Genomic DNA, 20037 nt, shown 5'->3' with positions numbered 1-20037 from the left:
TGATCTGCATATTTTTATTTTAATCTTTTATCCCGATTCAGTTAAGGATCTGCCAATCGAGTGTTAGATTTAATTCCAGATCCGTCATACTCTCACACTTTCTTAGGTAATCGGAGCAGCCATTTCGCATAGGAGGCGGTAAAGTATCAACCATATTTTTCCATTTTTCAAAAGCTAATAAAGTGTGTGTATATCGCATATTTGAAAAATATCTCGCATGTCGTAAATAAATGTCATAATCATGAATAAGTGGGTCTAAACTATTTTGGTTTTCTCTTGTCACCAGCATAATATTTCGGTTACTTTTATCTATTTCCGGTTATTTTTCCGATCGATATTAAGTTGGCTCATCGAAATATGTAATCAACATTAATTTCTTTCCGCGCGATCCTCGCGAGAGCGAGATTTGCTCCGTCAAGACGATCGTCGGCGAATCTCCGCCGAACCGACTATGGAAAGAAGACAGTGAGAGGGAGCGGCGCTCGGTCGACCATCAAGCCAATTGAGAGGAACAGCCAAACGCAAAGGAAAAGGACTTCCTACTCACTCTGCTTCTTTGTTCCTTTTCTTCTTCTGTTGGGGAGAGATGGAAAGCAGACTGGTGTGGCTCGCCCTGGTGACGATACTCCTGCTTGCGGGAACTCCAGTGGGCCGCTGCGCGGATGGCGGTGGCGGCTCTGGGGGACCACCGCCGCCCGTGACCCTGCGGTGCCTTCAGTCGCTGATTCCTTGCCAGCCTTACCTGAGATCCTCGGCGTCTCCGCCGGTGACGTGCTGCGGGCCGCTCACGCAGGCGCTGCGAGACGAGGTGCAGTGCCTCTGTCAGGTCTTCAACAACGAGCAGCTCCTGCAGAGTCTCAACGTTTCCAAGTCTCAGGCGCTAGAGCTGCCCAAGCGCTGTGGCTCTCCGGCCGACCTCTCACTCTGCCAGAAGAACGGTACCAACAGACTACCAAATATGCATTATTAGAACTATACGTACTCTGCGTTCTCTTTTAAAACTTTCAGAATTGCTACAGGCACGTCGGCTTCTTCACCATCGAGCAAGGCACCAGGTAGCCCCAGCGGTAAATAAGGATACCATTCTTCTTCGTCTTCTTCTTCTTCTTAATTTCCGTTGCTAAATACTTAGGTTCTCTGCAACTTCTTCTTCCAAGGAACTTAATTAGCTGTCCCAAGTACAAAGCATTTGCATCCCTGCAGCGAATTATGAAAACCACATCCCCGAGTGTGCATTATGAAAACCAGGTGAACTAAAATGAGCTAGTAGAATGGATTAAAGTTTCTTGACCAAATAAGGAATAGTCAAAAAATATTTAAAATTTCAGTTTCTGAAAAAATAAACAAAAAAATATAATCAACCAAAATAAGACCATTCTTAATTTTTGTTAATATTTAAAACTGGCATATGGCAGCGCTGCTTTAATATTCATAAAATGTGAGTTGCGAGTAATGGAGCTGTTTAAAATATTGACGAAGCAGCATTGTTTGTTAATCTATGCCATTGTTTTATAATGATAGAGTGTGTCCATAGTACATTTATAGGGCATTTGATCATAACAAGAAGATTGTGTTCTTCCTGGAATCACCTCTCATGACGTTATGTCATTTGTTCCAATAAAGATGGTGTGATCATGAATATTGCTTGTATGATTCCTACAGTCAAATTAGTCGATATAATCATACCATGTTATATAGAATAAATGCAGGCGTTTTTAGAAAGACATTGTCAGAGTTCGAGCCTGACCCGTTTAAGCTTGCGTCACTTTATTCATATTTTTTAAAATAAGAAAAACCATAAAAAGTATATTAAAATTCATCAAAAATTGTGAACATATCAGTAAAGATTACAAACAGGGAAGACATGAGCTAATTGAGCTTAAACAAGTCTAGCTTGACTCCTTCGTAACTCCAGTTTTAACTAAGCTCGAGCTCTTAATCATTTGTGAAACAAATCGAGTTCGAGTTTGAGTCGTGTTTAAACAGTGAGTTCAATTCAATTGAAGCCTTATGGCTCAACTCATTATACATCCCTACAAGTATTCAAGTACTCAGGCGAAGTTTTACAAAAATTAGATGAGTCATCTCCCGTTTCAACATCATCTAATCAATGCCCTCTTCTTCCAACTGAGAAATTTTCAGGGCCTTCAACCAGCAATGCTGATAACCAGAAGAGCTCGGGTTCGAAGCTGTCAATCTTCATGGATGCCTACATTTTGGTGGCTCTCTGTATTTTGTCGTTGCAAGCAATGTCTGGAGCTTATTATGGTCAGTGAAACTTGTTACTGCTTCCTTGTTTCTTCTGTTCTAATGGATGACTGCTATGTTATCATCTCCTGAACTCTCAAGTCGAGCCACCCATAGGTTGAGCTCGCTGCTAGAATGTTCTTATGATAAATAAATTAACAGGAATTGGGGGATGGTTGGTAGGAACTCAAATTTTTAGTGTTTTATTGTGACTCGTTTCCAAGTCATTATAATTGATTTATATCTCTAGGACAAAGATCTTTCTATATTTTGCCCGGATCCAGTACAGGTCCCGTGTCCCTGTTTGCTTATTAAATGAAAAAAATAAAGAAAAAGGGCATGGGCTCGAGCGTACAATGTGCACGATTGCGGGACTGTGCTTCAGAAATTTTAAGTTGGTAGTGGACTAGTTGGCACGAACAGTGAATATAAATGATAATAATTCCTGCGATTATCTTAAGCACCATTTCCTATGCATTCTAAAGGAATCCAAGGTCAAGTGCTTTTCCCTTTGGTGGATATATATATATATATATATATATATATATTTCTGTGTTGTAGTGAGAGAGAGAGAGAGAATGAGAGAGACCAAATACATTAGTAATGGATGTATTCCCTTGGTTCTTTTAAAGTTCATCAGGCTACGAACATTGAATATAATTAAATGATAATAATTCCCGCGATTATCTTAAGCACCATTTCCTATGCATTCTAAAGGAATCCAAGGTCAAGTGCTTTTCCCTTTGGTGGATATATATATATATATATATATATATATATATATTTCTGTGTTGTAGTGAGAGAGAGAGAGAGAATGAGAGAGACCAAATACATTAGTAATGGATGTATTCCCTTGGTTCTTTTAAAGTTCATCAGGCTACGAACATTGAATATAATTAAATGATAATAATTCCCGCGATTATCTTAAGCACCATTTCCTATGCATTCTAAAGGAATCCAAGGTCAAGTGCTTTTCCCTTTGGTGGATATATATATATATATATATATATATATATATTGTAGTGAGAGAGAGAGAGAGAGGGATTTTTTAAATCAGGACATTTCTTAGTGATGTTGCGCAGATAAAAATGATTGATAAACTACCCGGAAACTTGGTGTTATGTTTAATCAGCATATTCCCATGGAATCTTTTTTTTTTCTTTTGCGGGGATCTTCGATATCAGATCAACCTTTTGCCCTTCGTTAAGAAATCATGTATTATTTTCTTAGTTTTCAGATTCTACTAACAGTTTCAACATGTGAGTCCTTTCAATCATCCTTCAAAGTTAAAAAAACCCAAGTAACAACCTCCTTTTAATTCTGAAAATGTGCTCCTTTTCTATGAAGAATAAGCAAGTTCTACTTCTACCAGAAGGAACAACACCAAGATTGTGGAAATCATTCATATTTAGTGGAAATCATTCATATTTAGAACAGTCTAGCTCGTCCCATCTGTTCCATACTACAAAGGGAAAATTTTACAGAAGAACTAAAGGTTTCTCGTAAAGTGAAAATTTTCTTTTCGTTTCTTCTTTTTTCTGACTTCATAACTTCCAAGTTTGAAGAAACCAGTTATGATTCTTATGGGTGTCACTCTTTATATAAATGTTGAATATTTTTATGGGTGTCACTATGTTGAATATGTGATACTACAGTAATGGGTATATCACTCCTTCCACCTATTTCGAAATAGTAAAGAAAACCTTTTTGCTCTAAAGCCAGGGGCTGTGCGTAGGTAGGGTCTGTGTGGGTTCTATCTCCACCTTAAAAAAAATGTTAAAAAAAATAGCATGTAAATTTTAAAAAATTTTACTTGTTTTATATAAAAAATTTTAAAAATGATATTAGCTCTAATTAAAATTTAAAAACTTTAATTTAGTATCCTTTATAAAAAAAAAAATTGCTCTGCATGTCTAAAGCTTTAACTATTTAAAGGAACAATGTGCACTCTAAACTCTATCGTTAAACTTATAGTCTTGTTTGATGTCAAAGTTGTTGTACAAACTGCAAGTGAAGGACGTTTCTGTGTATCATCAGCCACCGCGACGACCCGATATCACCTTGGTCATAAAAATGTTCATTGCAGATCCGTGGATCTTGTTACGAGATTAATGACAACACGGATCCAGTAGCATCAAGACTGGATCCTGGTCCATTCAAACACATCCGGTTCCAGTGCCTTGGTGCAGGAACTCATTCTAGAGAACCGGGACTGACCCACTTCGCGGCAAACGATGACTCTCCAATTGCCAAGAAAAAAGCCACGCGCCCCCGCTCTTGTCCCTTATTTGGAGCCACAAGCGGTGCCGGCTGCTCCTCGATGCGTCCTCTCCCTTGGGCTCCGAGCTCATGCTGCACCTATATATATATATAATATATACACGACGTAGATGCTTCATTTAGTCATATATAATATATGAATGTATATGTATATATTAAATAAAGTAAGTTGATATCATAAAAGATTTCTTTGTACATTCCTCCAAAGATTGGCATTTTACATCTGCCCAAAAGGACCAACCAAATACAAAAGAACATCAAAATAATGCTTTATTTTAAAGCTCTGCCCCATTCTTCACTCTCCTCGGCAATGTTGTTTCCGTTTTCACTGCAGTGTACGAACCAAAAGCAAGGAAAAGAAAAAGAGATAATAAGCACGCATAAGGCACTGTTGCATGTACCGTCGAGTCTACAAAATATGGACAAAATTTGCCAACGGTTCGATTTTTTCCTCTAAACCCCTGACATGGTCTCAGACCCCGACGAAGAGCAGAAAGAGGTAAAAAGGAAGGAAAAGGAAAAGCTGTGTAGTTTGTTGTTTTCGTGTATAAGTCTTGAACATTTCTTTATTACATACAACTGCATGCTTTTCAACTCGTGAAGAGGCTTTTAGAAAAAGTAATAGAAAGTAGGTGCGTGAATGAAATGAAGGCTCTCGTTCTTGGATCTTCGAATCGCCGATATGACCGTTGGTCGGAGCAGGCAACAGGCCGCCGGCACTCCCCCCGGCCCTCGCCCTCGTTTCCCGTGAGATGCCAAAAACGGCTAGAAATCGGTGGGATGGGACGCACCTTGCCATTTGGCTTTGGCTCTTGTGCTGAGAACATGACAGATCCATTGCTTTTCCATTAGCACGGCCCTGGCATGGCCAGCACACTTTCTCTCTCTTACATTTGTCGGGCATAAACGGGTCCAAACATTTTAAATTATATATATATATATATATATATAAAAGTTTATTTTGTGAGAACGAAGTCTACGTTGGTGGTGTTAGCGACTTCAACTTAAATGTCGCGTCCTATCATCTTAAGACACAAGCCTTTATCTCGATCAGCTACGCTATGTCCCTTAATGCTATATGTATATAAGTTAAGGGGTGGGTTTTATTAAGAAAATAATTGCGGTGACAAGAAGACCAAATTTGTTTATAATGTATTTACATGAAATGTATTACTTAGATGAAGGAAATAATAATAACTTATTGAACTAAAAAAAGCAATCTTGTGCCAACTTCTTCGGAATCAGCCCACTAAATTAACAAGATTTAATAGTTTGGTGGGTATTTGAAGAGCAGCATGACTTGAAGATAATAGTTGATTAGCTTGGGTCTCGCGGTAGCTCACCGTTCTATTGTTGTCAATGACAAATGCATCCCCACGTCGAAAATATAATAAAAACACGTTCAAGTTGGAATGTGTTGTATAAAGAAAAGTGATTAAATCAAACAAAATACAATTTTTTGTGCCTAGTCTCTTAACGAACATAGCTTCATGCTTAAGTTTGGATATGTTATATTTAAGCATATTAAAAAAGTGGTTTAATTTAAAAAATATATTATTTATTGTACTTAATTAGTTATACCACCAAAACTTTGAACTTCATAATATCGAGGGGACTGTTTAGACGGCATGTTGATGTAATCTTACACGAATATTTAAAAAATCCACCAAAAAATCGTGTTCCTTCTCTTTTTTTTATTCACATATATTATGATGGTATTTGACATATTTTCTCCAAAAATTCTTAATAAAGGCATGGATGGTTTAACTTTTAAGTTTTAATGGATATTATAATGTAAACATGCAAAAAGCTAGTGTAGGTACCAATATGAAATAAAGCAATCTTTGTGGATTGGTGTAGGAAATTACAACCACCACCCCTCATGTACTGGCCACCGTCTCTGTATATTGAAGCTTCTAATTTTAGACATAAACCAATGAGAAGAAGAGTCATTCAATTTAATTAAAAAAAAAAGACTAATAACAGGTTTTAATACTAAAAAACACTTTAATAATTAATTTTAGTGGGTCAGATTTTTCGTTTCTTACCTAAGGAGTGTGGTAACATTCATTGTTTATTAATTTTTTTTACTAATGTTGTTTGCGTGCTGCAGATTGAAATAAATGCTATAAGATCGAAGTCTCCCTGTGCCATAGATATATTGTCAGGGTCATACCAAGGTCTATCTCCTTCGCTCAGAGAATATTTCAGCTAAACTACAAAAGGAAATCACAATATATTATTCAATTGAGTGAAGATCGGAGCAATGATCTCACCTTGAGTAGTATATCATAGAGGGCAAATATTTTTTTTTAATAGGCAGATTGGTATGGACAAGCATTATATTATTCAATAAGGTTTTAATAATATAGATCGTGCTTCATATTATATTCTTCCTTACTATATGAAATATTGTTTGCGCAATATATTCTTTAATCAAAGTCCCAGTCGGATCCACATAAACATTTTCCCTTTTCTTTCTTTTATTTTCCTTTAATGCATACGTATATATATTAATGCTCGTGTCTATAGCATCAAGTAAATTCAATGAATCGATGATAAGATTTTTTTTTTCTTCCTTAAAATTTAAAGATACAAACAATGCAATACGGGCTGATATATATGTGACGATACATATCAACCGACCTGATATGACACCAATGTCAGGTGATTTTGTTTTGAAGGTAAAAAAATTGTATGGTTTTAGCTTTAGATGAATTTTTGTATTAAAAAGATAACAAACAATTACTAAGTCTATATTCATTTATATATTACCGATACGGGTCCGATCCAGCCGGTTTGGCCAACAAACCCTATCGGCCGAACATCAGTTAAAAAGAAAAAGAAAATTCGGACCCCTTTTCCACAATGCCGTAAGCAGTAGGAGGGGTAATATTGTCATTCAATAATGGAAATGGAGGGCATATTTGTAACATAACTTTCCAACCTTTTCCTTCACAACTCGCAGACGATGAGACAGAGACGGAGCAGCGTCAGAAGAAGACGGGATATAAGACCGAGGAGCTCAAGCTCTCTGGAGTTTGCTCTCTCTCTCTCTTTCTCTCTCTCTTACTGGGGAAGCAAAGCCCTTTCTTTGCCTCCTCTTCTGGTCCGTCCTTCTTCCTTAGATCCATCATTTCTCCCCGCCATTCCTGTTCCCTTCCTTCTTTTTTTTTTTTCTGCAGCTCTCTTCTTTCTTCTTTCTTGGTCCAGCTCTTTTGGTGGGTGAAGGTAAGTCGAAGGACGGACACTCACATCCACAGTCTCTCTCTCTCTCTGGTGACGAAGGACGGTAAGAGATGCCAATGTTTATTGTCCTTCTCCTTCTCTTGGCATTGTCCGCGGCCGGAGATGAAGGTGCTTTCTCTCTCTTTCTGCTTCTCTATGACTTTTACCATATACTTCTGAGGAAGAGGAGTCTGTCCCATATGCCATTTCTTTCTGTTAGTTTAGAGGTGAATCACTACCAGTTGTTTTTGTTCAATATACATACTCGATGCCATCTTCAAATGGAAAGGAGGATGCTGGAGTGATCATTTTAGAAGTGAGAGGTCTTTTGCTGCTCCGTGTTTCCTTCTATGTCTTCTCTGCTCCATGTTTCTTTTGCTCCCTGAACTTCTGGTCTAAAATAATGGAAAAAAGAAACAAGGCATTTTGGCCACGGCCATCTGGAGACGGCGCAGACCCGTAAAGCCCGCCACTCGCACTCTGGGAGTCCACCTCAAGCTGGGTTTGCTTTAGGATTATTTTACCGTGCAATCTGGAAAGAAGCTTCTATTTTCTGCTATTAACATCAACCACCCTATGGTTTCTATTAATGCTCTTAGCAGCGTGGTTTTCATAATCTATATCCGAAAGACATGCTTGTTGCTAAAATGTTCCTCTTTACCTTAGTTTAGTCAAAAAAAGAAAGTGGATGAACTGGCTCACTGATGGTTTATCTGACGTTATACCATGATATTAAAAAAATGACTTCTTAAAAGGAAATAAAGCGTCGTTTACATCAGGTGGGAATTTAAAATCCATTGGGACAAGTTTCTTGCTAAATCTAGCATGCATTGCGCAGCTTTCTGATTGAATAATATTCTTTATGATGATAGCGTTGCTGACGGCTCTTACAACTCTAGTTGGTGGATACCAACATACAGAGGTTTTGATGACCAATTATTTGATAGGTTTAAGCTTCTACTTCAGGAAAATAAAGTTGTGTACAATGAGTTCATCTGTTAGCGTTTTCTCTGTAATTTGGTGTACATGTGGAAACGGTCTGCAATATTTTCCTAATTGCTGCTATTCCTTCTTCACTAAACTGCTATTCCTTCTTCACTATACCAGGGGCATTCGTGGGAGTAAATATAGGAACTTCTGTGAGCGACATGCCATCACCCACGCAGGTGGTGGCCCTTCTCAAGACTCAGCAGGTCACCGATGTCCGTCTTTTTGATGCTGATCGCGCAATGCTGTTAGCCCTTGCCAATACAGGGATCAAGGTGACTGTTACTGTGCCTAACAATCAGCTGCTGGCAATCGGTCAGTCCAATTCTACTGCTGCTAATTGGGTGGCAAAGAACGTTGCAGCGTTCCTTCCTGCAACAAACATCACAGCAATAGCTGTGGGCAATGAGGTGCTGACCACCATCCCCAATGCAGCTCCTGTACTGGTTTCTGCCATGAAATTCATCCACTCAGCTCTTGTAGCATCAAACCTTGATTCGACTGTTAAAGTCAGCACCCCACATTCTTCAGACATCATTCTGGATTCCTTCCCGCCATCCCAGGCATTTTTCAACCGCACCTGGAATCCAATACTGTTGCCAATGCTTCAGTTCTTACAGCAGACTAACTCATACTTCATGCTTAATGTCTACCCATATTATGTCTATATGCAAAGCAATGGAGTTATTGCACTTGATTATGCCCTTTTCCGACCTCTCCCGCCTAACAAAGAGGCTGTCGACTCCAACACTCTGCTACACTACACTAATGTGTTTGATGCTGTTGTTGATGCATGCTACTTTGCAATGTCATTTTTGAACTTCACTAATGTTCGAGTTGTTGTCACTGAATCTGGATGGCCATCTCATGGTGATCCATCGGCTGAACCTGCGGCTACAATTGATAATGCTGATACATATAATAGCAATTTGATAAGGCATGTGCTGAATAATACTGGAACTCCAAAACATCCTGGTATTCCAGTGAGCACATACATTTATGAGCTATATAATGAGGATTTGAAGCCTGGACCTACTTCTGAAAAGAACTGGGGCTTGTTCGAGGCAGATGGAACACCGGTTTATACTCTGCATTTGACTGGATCAGGGGTGGTTTTGGCGAATGACACAACAAATCAAACATATTGCATTGCTGCAAGTGGAGTTGATGAGAAGCTCTTGCAGGCAGCCTTGGACTGGGCTTGTGGACCTGGGAAAGTGGATTGCAAGCCAATTTTGCAGGGCCAATCATGCTATGATCCAGATACGGTTCAGGCCCATGCTTCGTATGCTTTTAATGCTTATTACCATCAGACAGGAATGAGTCCTGGTAGCTGTGATTTCAAGGGAGTCGCTTCCATCACCACTACAGATCCAAGTAACATCAACTGTTCTTATTCCTTTCTCTTTTTGTTGGTTAAACAACCTGTCCAAATGCACAAGTAGGCTTGGTTTTAGTATTATGTGTGTTCAACTTGAACCAACCACTTCAGTTTGGGTCAATTTCTTTGGTTTGTAAACAAGTGACACCTTATAACTATAAATGGGTATTATGTCTACAAAAATTATAAGATAGAGTTGTTGTTTTTTTCAAAAAATGATTGTTTTTTTGAATTCTTATGTCCTAAAGGCCCATAATTTTATCCTTAATGAGTGTTTTCTGTCAATATTGTTTTGGCTTCAAATAGTCTGTACTTTCGTTGCTACTAGTAACTTTAGTCAAAGTAAGAAAAATACTGTTGATATATATTGAATTCCATGTCTTGTAGCAAGCTTTCTTCTACAGCATTCACCTTTCTTCCGACTTGGGTTCTGAAGTTTCTCTTGCCTTTCATGCAGGTCATGATTCTTGTATTTTTACTGGAAGGTACCTCTCTAGTTCTTTAATTCAAGTGCCCTTTTTTACTTGCCTACGTCTATTATTTATATCTCTTCCAATAATGAGGTTTTATTCTCGTGAGAATCAATAAACTTTTTCATCCCATTTACTCCCAAGATGGTTGAAATTTGAAAATCTTTTCATCATCAGTGGTTGGAAAAAACATAATCCTGATATCAATAAAAGCTGCAAGTACTGTCATAAACATCCTTTAATGCAAGTGCTGATGCTTCTAATCCTCCTCACCCTCGGGGGTTGGCAATGCTTATCACTGAAAAGTGAAATTTCCTGTGATATACTCCTACATTCTTCACCCCTTTCTGTTTATGTTGTTACTGATTGTTGTTCAGAGTAATTTCACGCTGGTTTTCCGACTTGAACAGGTCTGCATGTGTTCCATTGATGGTAGTTATTAGATATTGATGGAGCTGCTATTTCTGAGTTGTGGAAACCTTCTTATTTGGCTTTCTAATGTTGTATGTGTTTGTTGGGGACAGTTTCAAGTCATCTTAGTATAACAGTTTAAAGTCATCTTAGTATACAAGTCATATCTGCCATCATTCTAATGAGGTTTTATTGCTTCAAAATCAATGAACTTTTCATTTCATGCACTCCCTGGGGCCTAGATGGTTGAAAATTTTCCCCACCATAAACTGTCGAAAAAACATAATCACTTTAGTATCACAACAACCTACACTCTTAATGTTCATTCTTCTAATCTGCCTCATCTTGGGCAATTTGCAACACTTGTCAACGTAGACTGCAATTTCCTGTGCAAAGTTCTGTGATGTTCATCCTTCACTGTTTATGCATTCCTGTATCTTTTAGCGATTGTTGTTGAGTGATTTCACAAAGGTGTGAATAGATATTGGTGAAGTCGACTTTTTCTTCGTCCATAGGATGTACTAGATATTGGTGAAACTGCTATCTTCTGAGAGTGTAGAAAGTCTTCTTGTATGGCATGGCTACTATATAGTATGTCTATAGGCACCCCTCCATACAGATATTTTAGGATTTTGTATGATCTTGAGTTTAGACTAAGTTGATTCTATGTTCTTTATCATGCTTCATTCCATTGGAACTTGTGCAACTTTCCCATCAAATAAACATTGACAATGGTGATGGTGTTTCATGCAGTGGTGGTAAGAATGGCAGCTTTATCGGCAGCGCCATTGCTCCTTCATCCAATTCCACTGCAGCTTCGGGTGGTTCTTCTAGCCTTTTTGGCTCATCTTTTTCTACGTTCCTTATGATCGTCGAAGGATTGCTCGTAGTTGGCAGTCTCTTGTGATCCACTTTTTTGAAGATGCTCGAACTCTGAGTTGCTGGGTGGGTAATTTTCTTCTGGGGGCAAACCAGCGAATATTTTGTGGGGCAAGAGCGTTGTGTTTTTGTCCTCTCATAAGCGGGGTGGAGGGGAGAGAAAGACGATTTGTATGGCAAGGATTGAATTTGATCTGTAAAAATAGGAGACAGAGAAGCAAAAAGGGGAAAGGACAGGCCAGGTTGTTTGCCACTGTTTTTCTTTAATTCTTTGAATCAGATTCCCCTTGTTCTTTTCCTCTATATACCTGCTCTCGATTCATTTATTGCTTTGTCGCTTTTGTTTGGACTGCTGCGGGAGCTCAGCTTCCAAAGCGAGTGTGTGGACATTGATTGGATGCTTTCATCATCATCTCATCTACAGTTCTTCATTCTATCATGCTTTTTAACTTTTCACTGTCTACCACCTGAGTCCGGAGTTTTTGCTCGTTGAAGAGTCATGGATGCTGTGAAGATGTCAAAAGCATTGATGTGCATTGATTTGGTAAATCTGCTTACTTTACCTACTAATTTACATGCACATGATATGGTTTAAAGAGATTGATTCCAGATATTGGGGCTCTCGACAGATATAATTTTCTTGTCCGGCAAATTTATTAGATAAGATTGACCTCATTGCGGACGAAAACCAAAAGCCTTATCTAATTGGATTTGTTCAGTTCAGATAAGCAGTGGCGCAGGTAGGAATTTTGGGCTGATGGGTACTAATTGAAGAACCCTTTGGAGCACCACTACATATAAATGAAGAGCTTTTGAGGCGTTGTGTGGGCAACTGCTGCCCACACCGACCCCGATCTGAAAACAAAAATTTTTTTAGTCAGAACAAGAGACCTTTCTTCTTCACAAGGTTTCAACTTTATTTCCACTAAATTTAATGCTACCTAACTTTCTCTTGAGACTTATTGAGGCCTGCATTTAATAAACTCGTACCAACTTAGGTCCAGCTTCAACGGAATTATTTTTCAATTTCCAATCTAAAATTTCATCTTCTATATACTTGGCAAGAATGTGATCTAGGTTAAGTTTCATTCACTTGGTTTCATGATGTTTTAGGTCTCTGCATGATCTACATTTCAAACCGGAACAGGCTAAATTGGTTTGGCCAGATGATGAGAGCTCTTGTTCTTGTTATTGGGTCTATTCGATTCAAATTTGTCAATTGATCTCCAACCACCAACTTTTCAAACAGCGAGTCGAGTGCGAGTCAAAAGCTGAACTCATTTAATGGCTAGAGTTCGGGCCGCCTTAGGCCCATTTGAAAAACGTATATAACCAAGGCCAAGAGGATTTGAAGTTGAGACCTTGCCAAATCTTTCAAAATCTACATATCAAATATAAATGAATGTCTTTAACAATGGTCCATGTTGAAGAGTAACAGTAGATATATGCATCATATTGCCCCTTATCAACACCATGGAGGGCCATGTTTTTTTTTTTTAATTAAGTGAAAATTATTTCAATTTTTAGATTAAAGTATAAAAGTAGAGGCTTTCGTATCGGACCGATACGATTATTTTGCGGGAACGGATGTCATGCTTATCTCGACTTTTTCCAACCCGATCCAGATTCTCAAAGAGGCCAAAACCCTAACCCTCTCTCTATAAAATTTCCCTTTCCCTTTTGAGGGTGGTCTCATTGCGCCCCCCTCGACCTAGGACCTCAAGGTTTCTGTCTCTCTGCGTCTCTCTCTCTCTCTCTCTCTCTCTCTCTCTCTCTCTCTCTCTCTCTCTCTCTCTCTCTCTCTCTCTCTGTGTGCGTGTGTGTGTGTGCAGCCCTTCGGCCGGAGAACTACTCCGGCAGCGCTCGCTGGTATCATGAAACCATTGCCTCCGGGCGAACGTGAAGTGTTGCGATACTTATCCGGAACTCCTGGACATGCGGATTCTGATTGCGGCGGAATCTTCTGCATTTTCTCGTGGGTTCTACATTTCGACCATTTTCGCCTTCTGCCATTTCTTCTATTTTTTACCTTTTGAGTCCTTTTCTCGGATGGTCTTTTCATTGTATTTCAGTTTGTCTCTTCCTGTGGGTACGGGCTCTGTGATGACTATTTTTGCTTTAACCACACTGAATAGGGGTTGATGGGAGCATCGTTCTGGAAGATGGGCAGATTTCGGTCTTTCTGGCGTCCAGATGATCGGTTTTCTTAGCGGCAAGATCGCTCTGTCCGATCTTTCTTTTAAGGAAACGGTGATGGCTCTGGCTAGACGGATATTGGCCGATCTTTTGGGCGTTCTCTCATAATAACTCTTGTGTGGAAAACTTTGGCCATTATCTGAGAGCTCGATCTCCCTTCTTATTTTTTCCCATTTTTCCTCTTTGTTCACCTTATCTCTACCTTCATCTGTTTCAGAACCACGATTATTTACCGCGTAATATTTTTGGTTAACAAGTTGGCTGTTTCACATTTCAGGTCCAATGCTATCTTAGACCATTTCGACCCTCAGTTTCGTCTCGGTTTTAGAAATCATTTTCTGCTTCTAATCTTCTTACGTGGTTTCGCTAAATTTTGCTTCCTTATTACTGGATAGAAATCGTAAATTTGGTTAGGGATTCTCTAATTGGCGCTGAGGATTTAACTTGCGGAATGATTTCCAATGTCGCTGAAGTTTTGTTTTGGTAGCCGGGTTTTGTTTTTTCCCCTTGTCTTTTAATTCGCGTTGTTCGAAGAAAAGCAACACATTTTGTAATTCACCCATCTTTCTGTGTTTCTGCTATGTATTATAAAATAAAATGGCTTCCTCCTTAGACCATGTATACAGTGTTCTTGCGAGGAATATATGGAGAGGGCTTGAAAGTTGAGAGGAATCTCCATAACATTGATATGACAATTAAAAAAAGTTTAATTCGATCAAAGCCTTTGTCTAAGTTTCATAATGGTTTAGCTGCGTTGATCCTTTTACAATAGGATGATATTTTCGAGATTGTGCTTTTCTCTTTTGCCCTTGAAGCCTCAGGGGAACATGACTCATGAGAAAGTTACCTGATATTTTATGCATCTTCGAGGCATCAATGGAGAACGGAGAGTCGCTTCACTGGACAATAGAATTCGCAGTTCCATCTAAGGCAACCCTCTCAAACATAATTTTTATTTTTCACAAACCAATTTTGGGAAGGAACAATTGACAGTCTACAAGGCCTTGGGTGACCGCAACAACTTGGTAAAACAACCCAACCCGTAAAATCACCACAAAACCACGCATCACCTCCAACAAACGGCACACTTCAGGGATTAATTATCTGCAGACACCAGCTCTTTTGTTAGAACTGACTTGAATCTTTCATGGCATTCGGGGAGGCGCTTTTCTATATTTGCGCTGTGGTTTTGGACTGGGAGGAGCCGAGTAACCGTTAGCTCTGGCTCCGATTTGCAGATCCGGGTCGTTGAAAAGCTTCTCTGCAATCACAACGTTGGCTGCGTCGCTTGGGTGGTAGGCGTCCCAGAAGACGTAATCATGTCTACTACTGCAGAGTCTGGTGTTGGGTAGGCAGAGGCCTCCTAACGTGCCGTCCACATTGCAGCAAGATGTGTTTGCATATTTGAAGCCTGCACAACCAGTAAGAATTTCATCATCGTAGTAATAAAAAGCGAGTGATCCTTCCTCTTGTTGTTGGGTATGAACCGTAGTGGATCTAACTCTAAGTTATCAAGCTTGCATTTCAGATTTTTAAGAACTCGCGCTCTTCCATGTTTAATCTTGTAGACCTACTTTCTTCTTCATCTGTTTTAAAAATACTGAAAAACTATGTTAAGCTGATTAATAGATTAAGAAAAAAAGAAATCGGGAGAATCTGCATCGGCCTGTTATGGATCATTCCTGCTATAAGGCTCTCTGCTGTGAACTTGTTTGAAAATAAATTGGTGGTTGCTGCTGATGAGAATGTTTTATTACCATAGGTAGCAGGATTCATAATTAAATCCAACACTATTGAGTAGATATCAGCAACCGTGAAGTCGGCGTCAGGTAAGCGGCTGTTGAGCTCCTTTGTCTTGGCCTTGAGTGCGCTGTTGAACTTGAGGGCCAAACTGTTGACACTTTCCAAGCATTCTCCTGTTGAAGTTCTCACCCTCTGTGAGGGAATGCAGCCCATCGGACCTAGGCCGTTATAGACAATCTTCCGAGCTCCTAGACTGTGAAGCCTCTGCCAACAGTGAAAGATCGTATAAGAACAACTTTTCACTTTAAACATTAGGCGGAAACTATCTCAAGGGCATCCATATGTTCCTAGGAGGATGGAACAATGGCGGGGGCAGTAGTTGGTAGGCGGTGAGTCGTGTTTGGCCTTCATTCAGGCAGTAGGATTTCGTCCTACTCATCTGAACATGGTGCCATGGTCTAATCCAGTAATGGGGCTTGATTGCAAGAGTAGCAGAACTTTATTGAAAGTTGGGGCAGTATTCTATAGATCTGCCTTATTTTTTGTTGCAGATTCAAGTAACAGTAAAATATTGTTGCTGTTCACAAACAGCTTCATAAATCCTGATTCATGGAACAGTAAAATATGGTTGCTGTTCACAAACAGCCCCATAGAAGATGAAAGTGGGGGAACAGTTACCGTGAGTTGTCCATCTAAGGTGGACATGAGGTAGTCTATGAACGTATCTGAATCATACTGCTGCGCATCAGGCATGAAGGGCTGCAGGAAATTGTTCACAAAGTCGTTGCTTCCCACTCCTATGTAAAAGATAGCATTGTTGACCAACTTCTCAGCTGCTTGTTCGCCGATTTTTCCCTTGATAGCATTTTTCGTGGCCTCAAAGTAATCTATCTGTTGATGGAATGACAAACACTGAACCTGCAAGATCAAGAAAAAGGCAGGTCAAACATATGATGCTTCCCCAAGGTTGTTTGAATGTGCTGGAACACAGTGTTCGTTCAGTGTGGGGCCTACATCCATGCAAACACGAGAGAGGAATGCAGTGTTCCGAAGAGAGTACCATTTGGCACTCCACCAACTGATGGAACACCAACCAACGGATGCTCCATTTTTGTTGCGTGGAGAGTGTTTCATGGGAAACCAATGTGGGTTTATGAGGTCGTTTCATAGAAATAACACTATGTGTCTCTTGAATTTTAGAAATCTATAGAGTGTCCATAGGAAGAGAGACCTGAGCATGTTGTCTCTACTGCCAAACAACCCCTTATGGAATGAGAGATTATGGCATCAAACAAGAGATTGTTTCACGTTAATTTTCTTATGGCCTCCCATTTTGGAAAAAGAAAAAATCATTTTTCATTGATTTGTTAAATAATCAAATGCAGTTCATTTACATACCAAAAAAGAAAAGAAAAGAAAAGAAAGAAACTTGTACCGGCTTTTTTCTAAACTAACCGCGTCTAAATTGTACCAAATTATGCGAAATACTTATTTTGGGACAAGTTAATTCTTCTCGGAGCATCCAAACTGCGTCAAATTCGGAGAATTTTTGCCTAAACTTGGCCCCCAACATGTATGTTGGCCGCCTTCCAGCCTGAAAAGGGCCTCATCGAATTCCAAACTCTACCAAATTCCCAAACTCCAAACACTTTCTTAAGTACGTCGAGATAAACATGCAAGTTCGTAAGGAAAAAGTGATGATCTTACAAAGTAAACCCCGGTCTGATTGAGAATGCCAGATCCTCCAGACGCATAATTCACCCCTTGAAGTATCGCATCATCGTTTTGGGATAATGAGAGGTAAGCAGGAGGAGATGGAACACCCAGTTTTTCAGCTGCATCAAATCATGCGCCCAATTGGTTAGTGAAAATTCTAAGACTTGTTCACTTTCAGGGTCGTAGCAACCAAATTGCGAGCTCTAAAACTAATAGCTGAAATGTTGGGGATCTGCAGGGTAGAGCTAGAAATTTTTGGTCAAAAGGCACTAATTCAAAAAAAAAAAAATAGTAGACGTGATAAAATTATATGAGGGCGCTAGATAAATAATTTAGGGGCAGAGAGTATATGAATAAACAAATTGTTGGGAACCACCAATATAAAAATAAATAGATTTTGTGTGACTGTACAGGCAGCTGCCCACACAGGCTCATAGCCCTGCCCCTGGATCTGGTACTCCAAGTGCAAAAATTTTTTGCTAAAACGTATAGTTGTAGTCCAAATTTAAACGCAATATTTGCTGCATCAGTTTTTTTTTTGTCATAAAGTCATGAAACTTGCAGTTTCACAACTTGAAGAAGGTAAAACTGCTATTCCAAATGAAGATCAAAAGCAACTGCATCATGACGCTATATCAAACTGTATCCTTCAAAAGGAGACTCATACAAAAACTACTAAAAGAATTATCAATGTAGTGCAGAAGAAAACCAATGATAGACAGTCGTTTAAAACAAGTTGTGAGGTCGTGCACATTACATAAAATGTCGCCAATTGTTCTGCCATTGGTGAATCTGCCTGTTATCCCACTTGGGTAGTCGATGCCATACCATGGATAGTTTGCCTTGGCTAGAGATGCAAGGTAGTTATTGTTCCCAACTTCAGTCAGGGAGTCCCCAAAGATGTACTGAACAATTGGGGAACCTGCTTTAGCCATGGCTGACAAGGCCAAGACTGATACAACCAATGCCACTGCTGCAGCCATTCTCTTCAATGCGATCGGAATCCTGTGTGATATTCAATGGCTGGTGGAGTAGAGCTTTATAGTGTGTGTCCTTGCGTTCCAGAATAGTCGACAGCTGTGAAGTCTGGTCTCTCAAGTTTCCCGGCGGAAGTGAGGAAACTTTCTATTAAAGGACGTTTAGTGGATGCGGTCATGGATATTTTCTTACCTAACTGATATTGGTTGAAGGTATTCATAAGAATAAGAAAGACATTGTCCATACCAAGCAACAATGCAAATTATACAGACAAGGTGAGAAATATTGCGGCGATTTGCTTAGAGATTTCTTGGGACATTTTTTGAGTGCAGCAAAGAAAGTAGGCCACCCACCTTGGAATCTTGTAATGCTATTGTCTGTAGCCATTAGATCTCACGTCTGAAGAAACTTCGCAGACTTGAAAGAACGATGGTCCAAAAAGCACGACTAAATGATCAATGAACTTTGATTTTTCGTGTCTAGCCATCAGGCTTGCACAACACGTGGAAATGACAGTATATAGTTATTAATGGGTTTCTTTCCCAGCTAAAAAATTATTTAGATTCATACTTCATTATCATACGTTGGTAGATTTTGTGAAGCTTCATTTGATTAAAAGATTTCTGTCTCCTCCATGCATCTTGAAGAAGACGATCAACTCTCTTCACTTCACTTCTAGAGCTGAACTTAACCATCGTATGTTCTCAATTTGGACCCTGTTTGGAGGGTCGCCAAGTTCATAATCATTCATATTTTGTGGGACATTTCAACAGTAGCTGCATACATTGCTTAAAAGTCTTTCAGGTGTAATGAGCTTCTCGTTAGAGCCTGCACATCAGTTTTGGTCTCTCAGCCGTTTCAATTGGACTGTGTCGATGAACTCTAAATGGTTAATGAGATTAGGACAGGCCTTTTGAATCATTTCAGGATGTTGACATTTTGAAAATCCAGTAGTTATAAAAGCATTAAGTTTTTTGGGATCTAGAACAGACAACCATGTATCTCTAAAACAGATGATAAAGTGGTGGACCTTTAACAATTCTCCTTATGCAAATTACATCTATATCTTGTTAAAGATAGGAATGCCAATATATAGTATTTGGATAGAGTAGCTGACGGGACTGTTTTGAAGAAATCGGATATGGGAAAAAGATTAATATCTGATTAAGAAATCAGATCGGAGTTGGATTTGAAAAATGACACCAATGGCATTCAGATTCGGATATACACAAATATCTAAATGGATTTGAATTGGATTTAGTTTTAAATAAATATCCTATATTCAATGCTCTTACATTTTGGAAATCAGTTAAATTCAATTCAAAGATTGGATTCGGATTATGAATCAGATTTGGGATTCAGACTCAAACACAACATTTTTTTGTCTAAATATGAATTCAAAATCCAGAAAAAATAGATGTTGTTAAGTGTATATCTGATTCAAATCTGATCCGTTGCCATCCCTTATTAAAGCAACTTCGATTATTGAGATTCAAAGGGGAATTGTTTGCTATTAGTAAA

The 20037-nt window shown here is 39.2% G+C and overlaps 3 protein-coding genes and 1 long non-coding RNA gene across 5 annotated transcripts; 3 read left to right on the top strand and 1 right to left on the bottom strand.

Moving 5' to 3' along the window:
* The first annotated feature begins 218 nt into the window (after positions 1-218).
* Positions 219-2433, top strand: LOC116259244 (non-specific lipid transfer protein GPI-anchored 3-like). Of its 2 annotated transcripts, none has more exons than XM_031636965.2 (3): positions 219-938; positions 1020-1055; positions 2143-2433. In XM_031636965.2, the coding sequence occupies exons 1-3, from the start codon at positions 587-589 to the stop codon at positions 2274-2276; spliced, it is 522 nt and encodes a 173-aa protein (XP_031492825.1). In that variant the 5' UTR covers positions 219-586; the 3' UTR covers positions 2277-2433. The 2 variants fall into 2 exon arrangements, with proteins under 2 accessions (XP_031492825.1, XP_031492824.1); XM_031636964.2 differs by having other exon boundaries at positions 297-938; positions 1020-1067.
* Positions 2434-7516: 5083 nt separating this feature from the next.
* LOC116259461 (glucan endo-1,3-beta-glucosidase 3-like) lies at positions 7517-12322 on the top strand. The gene is made up of 4 exons (XM_031637295.2): positions 7517-7884; positions 8863-10119; positions 10581-10608; positions 11758-12322. Exons 1-4 carry the CDS (start codon positions 7827-7829, stop codon positions 11909-11911), a joined length of 1497 nt encoding a protein of 498 aa, XP_031493155.1. The 5' UTR covers positions 7517-7826; the 3' UTR covers positions 11912-12322.
* A 1259-nt stretch (positions 12323-13581) lies between these two features.
* Positions 13582-14691, top strand: LOC126410324 (uncharacterized). The gene is made up of 2 exons (XR_007574134.1): positions 13582-13858; positions 14019-14691. It is a non-coding gene; the product is annotated as an uncharacterized LOC126410324 (long non-coding RNA).
* On the bottom strand, positions 13857-18535 carry LOC116258705 (GDSL esterase/lipase At5g37690). The gene is made up of 5 exons (XM_031636030.2): positions 18296-18535; positions 17530-17657; positions 16501-16740; positions 15837-16086; positions 13857-15490 (listed from the first exon to the last, which is right to left on the bottom strand). Exons 1-5 carry the CDS (start codon positions 18519-18521, stop codon positions 15225-15227), a joined length of 1110 nt encoding a protein of 369 aa, XP_031491890.1. The 5' UTR covers positions 18522-18535; the 3' UTR covers positions 13857-15224.
* Positions 18536-20037: the final 1502 nt, after the last annotated feature.

The sequence above is a fragment of the Nymphaea colorata genome, chromosome 8 (genome assembly GCF_008831285.2).
Source record: "Nymphaea colorata isolate Beijing-Zhang1983 chromosome 8, ASM883128v2, whole genome shotgun sequence".
In the NCBI taxonomy this organism is placed as follows: Eukaryota; Viridiplantae; Streptophyta; class Magnoliopsida; order Nymphaeales; family Nymphaeaceae; genus Nymphaea; species Nymphaea colorata.
Note: the sequence above shows the minus strand (reverse complement) of the source record. Positions and strands in the feature narration are given on the sequence as shown.